Source organism: Fringilla coelebs, assembly GCF_963513975.1.
Source record: "Fringilla coelebs genome assembly, chromosome: 6".
Taxonomy (NCBI): domain Eukaryota; kingdom Metazoa; phylum Chordata; class Aves; order Passeriformes; family Fringillidae; genus Fringilla; species Fringilla coelebs.
Genome location: NC_140034.1, coordinates 31,863,734 through 31,875,914, shown reverse-complemented (window position 1 = coordinate 31,875,914; position 12,181 = coordinate 31,863,734). Strand labels below are relative to the sequence as shown.

The 12,181-nt window shown below is 38.3% G+C and overlaps 1 protein-coding gene across 1 annotated transcript; it reads left to right on the top strand.

Annotated features, from left to right (window-relative positions):
* Positions 1–9,612: 9,612 nt before the first annotated feature.
* LOC311155115 (fibrinogen-like protein 1-like protein) lies at positions 9,613–11,912 on the top strand (the record flags this gene model as incomplete). The annotated part of the gene is made up of 2 exons (XM_084208032.1): positions 9,613–9,760; positions 11,212–11,912. The coding sequence occupies 2 exons, from the start codon at positions 9,613–9,615 to the stop codon at positions 11,910–11,912; spliced, it is 849 nt and encodes a 282-aa protein (XP_084064158.1).
* Between the last annotated feature and the right edge of the window lie 269 nt (positions 11,913–12,181).

Here is a 12,181-nt window from a genome sequence, read left to right as displayed (position 1 = left end):
AATTATTTCTATCACCAGGTAGCTGACTAATGGTGGAGAGGTCATTTGTCCTGGAAAGGCCTGATCAAACTGCTGTGCTTTCTTTGTAATATGTTTAAAACTTGTTTTATTGTTAGAGTTGTTTTTTTGCCTTTTTTTTTTCCACAGAAAGTGTGAGTGTATACCGAGGAGAGTATTAGAAGGATTTTATAGAATCCAACACAGTTCACTGCAAATATAAGAGTTTAACATAATGCACTGTTTACAGCTATTTCATTGGGAAAAACGATGATTGGATAAAATGTCCAAAGGATCTGGATAGCTCTTCATGAAAAAAGTAATCTTAAATCCCATTAACTAAGACCAAAAGTCACCTGCTGCTTTTAACCCACTTCATCAGTATCACATCGTAAAGAAACCAATTTGTAGAATTCTGCCTCTCAATCAAATCTGTTGATTACAAAAAATTTGCATGCTCTTGTTCATACATTGTACTTCTTTATATTTCTTTTTTATATGACAGAATACACTTGCCCTCTGAAGCTCCTGAAGTGCCTTTACAGCTTTGCAGTCCCTCATTAGCCTTTTTTAATCTTCTTGAACATTGTTTAAATTTGTAGCTTTTTTTTTTAACTAAATAAACTTCTACTTTCTAAATTTGCTTCTTTGCAAAATATGAGTTCATCTAAACAGATTTAAATTTCTAACTTGATTTAAGCACTGTTTATAGGTTTGAGAGTATTTTTAATGGTGTTTTATTGTCTATTCTGTCCTTATGTACTTTTAATATTTGATATATATAGTGTGTATTTACATGCTTTCACATCCTAACAATTCCTTCACATTCCAAGTTAGGGATTTGAATGAGCAAATGTTTCTGCAATAAGAATATTATTCTCTTTATCAACAGAAATCTGAACCAGGAATTAGGCTCTACTGTGTTTACTATTTTTAGCAGTGCTTACTTGCTTCAGTTAGTTCCTTTCTGAACAAAATACAGATTAAAGTTGCCAGTGCAGGCAGGTTCCCTTCATAGCTGTGGAGAAATACGTGCACACCTCTGAAGATCTTGCTCTGCTATACCTTGTTCCTTATGAAAGGAACTTTCGTATTCTGTCTCCAGCCAGTGCAAGGGGTTTTGGTCTCAGCAGGTACTGGTTTCTGCAGGTACATGTGATGAAAACCTCCCAGCCTACCCTGTAGAAATGTACTTTCAGCCTGTGTATGGCTCCTGTAGCATTTCCAGACACTGTTGTCTGAGTGACCATCCTCTGTGTCCCAAGTGTGCCATAACCATGCAATACTCCAGTAGCCAGGAAAGGGCATTCAGGTTGAAGGAAGGGTAAATAAGAGTTTGAACCATAACCTTGAGATCTGTTCATGAACTTCCCTTAATTTCTAAATTCTGTAGTATTTTTTCAGAACCAGCTTGTTACAGAGGTATTGCAGGTTTTCTAGTCCGTACAAGTTCTTAGACTATAGTTCCTTAGAATCTTTCAGTAGTCATTGAGCAATCTGACTAATTCTTATGATATGATCTCAACCTCTCTCCTGGGGAGAGCTGTGGGCAGTAAAATGTGTTGTTTTGACAGAATTTTTTTTTTGCTCCCACCCTATCCACCCCCTGTGTATTATTCATGTTGCTATCAATTTTCCTTAAACAGTAGGATCAAGAAACTAAGTCACGTACTTAGTGTGAGACAGTGAAATCTGTGATAAACATAATTTCCAGGAGATTGATTCCACAGTCATTTGCAAAGACTCATGTTAGAGTGGTGGGATATATGTGTTTTGGTTTGGGTTTTTGGTTTTGTTCTTTTCCTTGGTCTCACAATCAGACTGAGAATTTACTTTGCTTACTAAAAGCCTGCCTTATGTTTTGAAGCATTCTTTTCATGATTCTTCCAAGCCCCCCTCCCCCCCCCCCTTTTTTTATTTTTTTAGCAATGCTACTGAGCTGTGAGGTTGCTAAAGAGCAACACAAGTCACAGAATCTCTCTTTGGAAATGAGATGGTTGCCATGGCAAAGCTTCCAGCTGCTTCTTGTCCCAGTTGAAAAAAGAATTTTCAGACTCCTATATTACAAGGTTAAGCTATAATGTTTAAAACTAAATCATATTGCTAATTGATTTAAAATTAAGATCAACACATTGCTTTTTAAATATCTTAGGGCTGATAATAATCTGCAATTCTTCACTCAAATATTTGCGCAGGTGCTTCTCAAATATTTTTTTTTCTATTTGTTCAAGTACTTGAGGTAAAACTAGTGCATTCAGATGGAAAATATTTTCAACTTACTGATTTTAGTAGATGTGTTTTTGTAGTAGAAATTATCCTGAAAGCTGACTGCTACCTAAATATGTAGTGTTTAAAATATGACTCTGAGTTTGACTCATACTTTGCAATATGCCAAATCTGGATCAGATCTGAAATGCTAGGTACTTTTAAAGTTTATTTTCTCTGAAGTCCAGACAGTTGATGAAGTGATGGCTGTTTTGGTGGTCCCTAGTCAACCTTACTTGGAGCAGGATTATCACCAACATCCATTCAGTCATATTGTGTCTAGCCAGTATTAAAAATCTCCAAGTATGGAGGTTCCACAACCCATCTGGGAAACCTTTTCCCCTGTTCCCTGCTCCTGGTGAGCAAGCTTTCCCAAGTGTCCAGTTTGAATCTCCAAGTCACAGGCTGTGGCCACTGGACTGTGTTATTGTTAGACTATGGGATTAAGAATGCTAAAAGCCTGGTGAGATTTGGGTGAATGGTGACATGCAGAGGAGCCCTAGTCAGCATGATCAGTGAAAATGGAAGGGACAGACTTCTCTGCTCCTAAGGTTATTGTTCGACCGTTGTGTGTCCCTGGTGTGACACCCAAATAAAAAATCCCAGAGCTTCTGGCACAGTGATGCACTGCCTACAGGGGATTTGCTATGGGATACAGGGTAAAGAGCACTATGCAGCTGTTTAAAGGTTATTATAGGATACTTGTAATGTCACTCTGGGACCATGCAGAACTTCCTATGAAATGTTTAGTGAAAGGACCAAAGGTCAGAAAAGGAGGGATCCATGTAGCAAGGAAGAACAAACCTGGTTTGATTTCTTTCTTGATTTCTTTATTTCTTAATCAGTCTTTGCTGGCTGCTTGTCATCATCTTATCATCCACTGTTTTGTTTGTTTGTTTTGTTGTTGTTTTTGAGGGGTTTTTGTTTGGTTTTTTTAAAATCTTATTTTCTGTGTTTTGAAAGGTATCTTACTCTTCTTTATTTTGCTTAGCTTTCCCCCTTTTTAAAAGATAGGCCCAATGAAATCCTCTGGGACCTCCATTACTTCTAAAATGTAAATGGTTCAGAGAGGACTTTCGCTAGATCGTAAGGTACATACACAATTTTATCTCTCCTTGTGACTTTGAAAATACTGAACTACTTCAGATTTTTGGAGATGCTTTTCACTTAATCTGGCCCTCAGTCTTACTCCTTCATTAAAAATCAATTTATAAAGTATCTGATCACTGCTTATGAAGTCTGCAACAAAAATATCAGTGCCATTTACCCTTCTTCCTCATAAAATAATGGGGTTTTGGGTTTGATTCTTTTTATGTCCAATCTATTTACAGAATATTTGTTGGGGTTTTATGTCCCTTGATAGCGGTAACCTTTTTAATCTTAACCTTTAATTTTATCATGATCAGTTATTGTGCTATCCTATATAGTCACTCTTAGGATTTGGCGTTTGACTCCCCTTGCTTACACACCTTCATTCTGACTTTCAGATTTTTAAAGAACTTTTGAGCTAGACCTTTTGCAGTCTTACTATGATTCCTGTCTTTCTTTATGAGAAATAATTTGTTATTTCATCCTCACTACAATACCTTTTATTAATTGCCAGCCTGCTCAAAGAGCCTGTCTCTCTCAGACTCTTAGCAAGAGAGAAGATGGTTGCCCAAGTTTATTGGTCTGACTTTTACTTTTTAAAATATATTGTCCTCACAATGCTGCACATACTTTTCCTCAGAATCACAAATTCAGTTATTTTCCAGTGTCTTCCATGATGATTGTTTTGATTGTATTTTTCAAGTTAGGTCAGTGTTTTTGTTGAAAGAAAACCCTCTTCAATTCTGTTAAGTTTCTACACCCTTAGAATTTAGTCTTGGGTTCAACAGGAAGATACAAAGAATATGTTTTTAGTTTTTACTTCAGTTCTTTCATAAGAAAGATTTTCATAAGAGATCTCAATAAATTTGCTGAATATTTGAAAAGTCAAATGTTTCTAAGAGTGTAGCATTTGTTCTGTTTTACATTTAGCCAAAAAATATACTTTGATTCGTTCCGCAAATAATGGTTCATCTCACAAATACTGAAAGTGTAAAAAGAGATTCAAAATTTGTATTGAAAACAGCCTTATGTGCAATGTGTTTCAGCAGTTAATAACTGCTTTCTGCATTGTCAGACAAAACACACACTTCATATGCCAATGCCAGCTCATAAGTTCAAGAACAAGTGAAAGCTGTTATGAACATTTTTTTTGTTGCTGATCCCATGCAAGGATATCAAAGTGCATTTAGCCAAGGCTGCAAAGCAATTCAAAATCTCTCAAAGCTGCAGAAGTATTTCTGTGGCCTGATTTTGTTGTTTGGTGGAGCTTTGTTGTTAGTTTGTTTTCCCAAAGCAATCACTTGTGCCATGTGCCCATGAAACTTGTTTCAGCAAAGATACTAACAAACTTTGTTATGTGTTTTATGTGTTTTGTCAGCTTAGAGCTTTGTTTCTTGTGTTCCTCTGCATGTACGCGTTCTTGCATGTAAGAGAGCATTTTGCATGCTTCTGGCAACCATACAAATCCATAAATCACCCATGCCAAGCCTTTTGAAGGTCCTGGGTATGCAAGTTGCCAGGCTTTGCCAAAGCCTTTCCCATAATGACAGATTCCATCTTGGGCACAATGATCAGATTTTTAAATTCTTGGAGAAGGAAGGAGGGGGGCCAGCAGAACTGCCTTGGATTTCCAGAGAGATTGGCCCCCATCCTGAGGTGCAAAGGATGTTCTCCAAGAGGGAAATCTTAGATGCAGGAGCAAGCTGTCCCATGTGCCAAAAGGCGGCGAGGAAGAGTAGCCTGGCTGAACAGAGAACTTGGACAGGAACTCAGAGAGAAAAGATTTTATGACCTTTGGAAGAAAGGGCAGGAATCTCAGAAGAATTACAAAGATAATGTGAGCATATGGGGAATACAATTAAAGGGGTCAAAGCACAACCAGAATTTAATCTCACTACTGCCCTAAAAGACAATAAAAATATTTCTATAAATGCATAACCAGCAAAAGGAGGGCTAAGGATAATCTCCATTCTTTATTGGATGCAGAGGTAAACAGTGGCAAAGGATGAGGAAAACATGAGGTGTTTAAAGCAGTTAACAACAAGTTATTCTCAAGCTACTCAGCCCTGTGAATTGGAAGACAGGAATGGGGAGCAGAATGAAGTCACCACAATCCAAGGGGAAATGGTCAGCGACCTGCTCTGCCACTTAGGCACACTCAGGTTTGTGGGGCCAGGTGGGAGCTGGCAGAACTGCTCACTGAGCCACTTTCCACCATTCACCAGCAGTCCTGGCTGACCAGGAAGGTTAGGGAAATGCAACATCTGTCTACAGGACTGGAAGGAGGATCTGGGAACTGCAGGCCTGTCATCCTGACCTTAGTGCTGGGGACGTTCATGGAGCAGAATATCCTGATGGCACTCAGGACAACCAGGGGATCAGGCCCACCAAGCATGGGTTTCTGAAAGACCCTGACCAACTGGGTCTCCCACCACAAGGTGACCCACTCAAGTGGATTAGGGAAAGCCTGTGGATGTTCACCTGGATCTTAGTCAAGCCTTGGACGTCGTTTCCCACAGCATTCTCCTGGACAGACTGGATTCCTATGGCTCGGATGGGTGCACTCATGTCTGGGTAAGAAAGTGGCTCAATACATGCCCAGAGTGGGGGTGAGTGGTGCTACATCCAGCTGGTGACTGGTCACCTGGGCTGCTCCCCAGGGCTCCTGTTCAATGTCATCAGTGATTTGGATAAGGGGATCTAATGCACCCTCAGTCAGTTTGCAGACAAGGAGCTGGGTGGAAGTGTTGACCTGCTGGAGGGCAGGAAGGCTCTGCGGAGGGAACTGAGCAGGCTGGATCCATGTGCCATATGGATATGAAGAATGTGCAAAGAGTATTTCCACACAGGAGAGCCTGAATTGGAAAAATTCAAATGAATGCTTATCAGTTAAAGCTCAGCAGAATCAAAAGAATAATTAAAAATTCAGCATACTGTAGAGAAGGAATGTGTGGTCATTGGGCTAGGAAACAAAGTATCTTAATTAACACGGCTAACAACAAGTCATTGTAGCAATGTTTCATTTTGAAATCTGTATATTACCAAACCATACCTATCTTAAGTACTCTGACCTTAAGATCTTGCTATAATTTCTGAAAAATTATTCTCAGAATGCAGAGCACAGAGGGAGATGCAAAGATTTTAATTGTTTTTCAAAGTTTTCATCTACAAAAATAGATGCCTTTCTGAGCATGATTGAATGAATGCTGGTGCCCTTCTCTCTTCTAATTAAACACTTCCCACTTCACTTCTGCTCTGGCACCTCAGATAAAAGAAGCAAACAGCAAGAAAGTAAAGAAAAATGGAAAGGCAGGAGAGGGGATAAACAGTGATGAAATATATGGGAATCAAAGGCACCAAACATGCACCCCAATTTATATCAGAGTGATGAGAGGCCTATCAATAAATACCACTAGGGTCAATGGTGTTTTTCAGAGTGTATCTATTTGGACAGAGTGGAAAGGTACCTTCCCTCACTTTTTCTTAGCATGCTATTTCAGCAAGATCTGTATATGTTCAAAGCAATTTTGTATTTCATAAGTTACCATACAGTATTTTCATGCCTTAGGCAAGGCTTGTAATACTTGTAACCAGCCATAAATTAGATATTGTCAAACACACAAATATCAGAAGTTCCCTGAGCTTCATAATGCTAAAGAAGAGAATATGTATTCTTAAACTTTTCCCTGTAGCTCTACTACTGATCAGTGTCAGGGAGAAGATACTGTTCTGACTCTCTGTGGACATCCTCCTGTGTAATAGATTGCTTGTACTTTAAAAGGGAAGAGAAAGATCACTGAATTTTAAATGCTACAAGCAAATATTTCCCAAGACATTTGCTGTGGGTATTGATTTAATTGTACATGAAATACAAATCCTTGCTGAACATGAATTATTGAAGAACAGAAATTATGACTTGATATGAATTCCGAAGTAGAGCTTGCACAGGTCTTAAATGTTGCATCAACTTTAATTTTGATTTGTTTTAAGGAAGGAATCTTATCAAAGCAGGTTGCAGGGTGAATGGGGGAGCTCAAAAACTTAAGAGTTGCCTAATCTTTGAAAGGGTAAATGTAGACTAGACATCACCTAAAGGCTGGGCAGACAGACAGTAGAACTTTCAGATACATAGCTTTATAGCAGTAATTAATTTATTTAGTTCTTGACAGTTTTGATCTGAGTTGTTGTTAACTGACTCTTGTTATTTCACAAAAACTAAAATAGAAGCCTGTTGACCAGCCCGTTTTGCTTTTGGTTGCTGTATTTTTAGAGCTCTCAGACACTGTTTCTGATTCATTCACATTAAAACACGAACAACATGGTTTATAGCTGGGTTGTTCCTAATACTTAAAAATCAAGTAATCTCTGTGCAATATAAATGTGACTACATTTCAGCAGAGCTTTGAGTTAATTCATCTATGCAAAATAGCATAGTAAATTTTGGCATCTGCCTGTGTCTATTTAAGCAACATAAATAATTTACTGAACTAAAATTTCTTCATGGTTCTCCACCACTATTGGTTAACAAAGGAAATTTAATTCAATTACTAAGTCATTTTAATCATTATGGAAGAACTTTGTACTTTATAATTCATACATTCTTTATTGCAAGTATATGTCAGAGCAAAGTCCAGCAGATTAAGCACAGTGTGAAATAAGGAATATGCAATTTTGCTGCATTTGAGATAGCGCATTGGATCTGGTTTATTCACCTGGGCTGAAGTAGCAGGCAAAGTACAACTGTAGAGAGTGAGCTCATTCTCATTCATGTTCCTTGCCAGTCTTCACTTGAAAGAGGTAAGGTGCCTGCCCAGTGCTGTGTTTCTTGGGTGCTTTCCTAATAATTTTTAATACCAATTTCGATTCTGGAATTAAATTGATCTTTAAATCAATTTTCAATGTTTATGCATAAATATAAGTGAAGAAAGAAGGCTGACTCATTCAAAACCACTAAAAGGACCAAAACAGTTCAAAAAATAACTCCAGATCCAAGTTCAAATTTCATGAAAATCAAGATTTGGGCTTGTGGATTAGGGTTTGATTGAAAGTAATTAATAATTTAATATTTCATAATAGTACCAATAATCAAAGCTTTCAGGGAAGATGATACATGACAGTAGAAAATACAAGTACAGCAGAATTTAAATGCTTAAAGAGAAGCACTGAGCCAGATTTCATGGAAGGTTACTTTCCAGTTTATTATGATCCCAATGTCAAATGACCAATTTTGCATAAAATGGCAAATAATGTTTTAATATTAAACCATAGTTTTTACTGAATAGTTTTAGGTAGAATAGAAAATTCTGGTTTGCTGGCTTTGTGTATGGTAGGCAGAAAAATAATTAACTCTCAAACCTGAACTTTATTACAATGATTTATCTTGGACATTTTTTAAAAAATGCACTGAATTTTTTCATTCTGGAAAACTGTTTGCTGAATCTACTGCTAAGTCATTAGATTTATAAGGAATGTGGTTACAACATAAGCCACTATAGAGAAGGGTACTGGCCTCTGCAGACTGTGCTGACACTGGCAGGAAATAAGCCCTGAGGGTGAATAAAATGAGGCTCAAAGCTGTTTCAATTCAGTATATTGAACCCTTGTGGGATTTGAAGAGACTAAAGAAAAGTTCATTTGCTTTATTTACTGAACTTTTTTAAAAAATGTGATTGAAACCTGTGACCTGTTATTTCAAGCTGTAGATAGAAATTCACAAAATAGCATAGTTCAGGTTGAGTTCTCCAGTGCATGGAGACCTTCCCAGCACTAGGAAAGCCACGTCTCTGAATACTGTTTGAGCTACAGACAGCCAGCAGAGCCAAGGTCACTGCTTCTGTCCCTACGACCATTGGTGTCTCTATTTCACTATAGTTTGGATTCAGGCAGTAAGAAAAATTCAACTCTGATAATTAAAAGTTGTGCTTTTTCTTTTGTCACTACACCACTCTTGATGGCTTTTTGCCACACTCAAAATTGCATTATGTTTCATTGCCTAGCACGGCACAAGGTGACAAGTGAGAGAGGTTCTAAGTGTCTCAGCACAGCACTCTGTCAGAGAAATGAATGATTTGTCAGAAATGAGACATCAGGAAAAGAGAGTCCTTCAAAGATGGGAGAAGCCAACTTTGACAGAGGCACACTGTATTCAAGCTCGGTATTTCAAAACTTTTCTCCTTCAGGACTTTTGTACTAGAAGCCATAAATATTGCCATTTTCAGCTCCAGTCCTATATTGCTGCAGGAGGACTGACGCAGAAGGAAGATGCCACTGAGGAGCTCAGCAGGATTCCTGCTGCTCTTGCTCTCTCAGTGCACTGTGTCCCTGGGCACCAAAGAGGCAGTGGTCCTGGCTAATGCCCACCTCCTCCCCCAGAGAGACTATGACAGACTGGGAAACGCCCATGAGAAAGGTACTCATGAAGACAATGAGTGATTTGGAAGTGTTCTGTGTTTGCTTTATTGCTTTGCTGTAACATTTTCAACCAATATATACCAAAGCTAGCCCTGGAAGAATAATTTGCCATATGAATGTGTCCTGCCACAAAGTCCTGAACCTGTCTCTAGAAGCTGTTCTATAATGATCACTGAGAAGGGCAACTGTGAGGGTCACTGTGTGTATTACTGGCTTGGACATCACCATCACCATATAAATTACTTAAATAATTCTTCTATAAAATCCTGGCATCATATTTGGAGTCAGGTAAGCTATGTCTACCAGGCAAATGTAATTTTACTGAATTTTACTCATAGAGATAATAAAATTGTCAAGTTTTTATTAAATGCATATTACAAATATTTCACAGTTTAATGACATAAGGATATGCCTTTCAACTCTATGGATAGGTGAGTGATTTCAATTCATAAACATATTTCTGAGTAACAGAGCAATGAATACCATCCTTTCTATGAAAGGAATTCTCTCTCTTTAAGTTCATACATATGTAAATGTATATTTAAATAAATTATGTTCTGGCTCTTAAGAAGCCTCAGAATCAATTGTAAAATTCAGAGCATTGTGCTGCAATCTCAGAGATGCTTGATATTATAATAGAGCAAGAAGTTACCTTATAAACATGTTACATTTAAAAAACACCAGTAAATATTTTAGCCCAATAGAGAGGGTCAACCCAAGCCTTATATGCCATTTTTGTCACCCTCTGAGTCTACTGGATAAGTAATAAAATGAAAAAACAGTTCCATCCATCTTCCCAATCCTGGTGTTCAGCTCTGAACAGAACTGTAGTCCTATCTGCAAATCCATTATAAAATTTAGCCTGGAGTTTGAGTGAAAAGAACTCATCCTAAGAAAATCTTCAGATGTTTATAAGCTTTATGTTAACAAGATATGCTTTAATATCTCCCTTTTATCAATGAAAACATGGCATATATTTCAGAATTTAACACAAGGATGTTAGAGATGCCTGATGTATAAATTGGTTCAAGAGAAATTAATTTGTTCATTGAGGAAAAGACTAGGTCTAGCTATCAATTGTCCTACAGGTGGCACAGGGAATTGCAGACTTGCTGAGTACTCAGTCTGGAAGAACACTGGTAGAAAAGGACTGTACACAGTTTTTGGCTTTTCAACCATATTTCTGTCATAAATACAAAATCATACTTCTGGTGTATGACAGAGTAACAGAGTAATTTTTTGAATTTCTGAATATCTCCTGCGTGTTCCTCACAGAAATCTTCCCCCTTTAGCTGGATAAATTGCCGTCAGCTGCAATGAAGTCAGTCAGCTTCCAGTCTGAAGAGAGTCATTCAGTCACTCTAAAGGACAGAGTTCAATTTCTGAAATTAATTGTTTGAACAGAATTTACTTTAATTTTTTGTGTGTGCTTGTTTTTTTTTTACTCAGACTATCCAAGGGATTGTTTTGAGATTTTAAAGCACTCCAAAGGAAATTCCAGGGATGGCCTTTACATCATCAAACCAAAAGAGGAACCAATTGTTGTCTTTTGTAACATGCAGGACGGTGGCTGGACAGTAATCCAGCACATTACAGCCAACAGCACTGTCGACTTCGACAGGACCTGGCAGGACTACAAATATGGATTTGGCTCTGTTCATGAGAACCACTGGTTAGGAAATGAATACATGCATCAGTTAACTGGCAGCTCAGTGCAATATATACTTGGGGTTAAACTTGTAAATTTAAATGCTGAAGTCAGATGGGGACAGTATGAGCCGTTCCTGATTGAGGGGGAAGAGTCTCAATATCGGATCAGGGTTGGTCTTTACAAAGGCAATGCCACCGATGCGCTGACCCTGGACACAGAAGCTTATCTCCATGACAACCAGAAGTTCACCACCAAGGACAGGGACAATGACAATTACTTTATGAATTGTGCTAAGCTGGAGCTCAACGGCATTCCCGGGGGAGGCTGGTGGTACGACGCATGCGCCGGAGCAAACCTGAACCGCAGGAATGTGATATACTGGCAAAAGGACTGCAGCAAGCAACACCCCTGCAAGTTTGCATGGATGATGGTCAAACCCATCGAGCACCACCAGTCGTACCCTACCAAGGCCTGCCCCTGTCAGAAAGTTGAACTGTAGACAAGCCATGTGTGTTTGACAGGAACAGGGACTCTTTTCTCATGTGACTGAAGTGAACTCACTGACTGAGTAATAACCCTAAGTAACTACGACTGGAAATTTAAATTGGTCCTCCCTAAGGGCATATTGTCCAGTACTGGAACATGTCCCAGAAATTTGCCAACCACGCAAGTGAGAAACTGTCAGAAACTGAGGCCTTTACAACAAGATTTAAATAACCAGAAGATTTAAATAATTAATTTTATACTATTTTAGCCATAAGACAAATC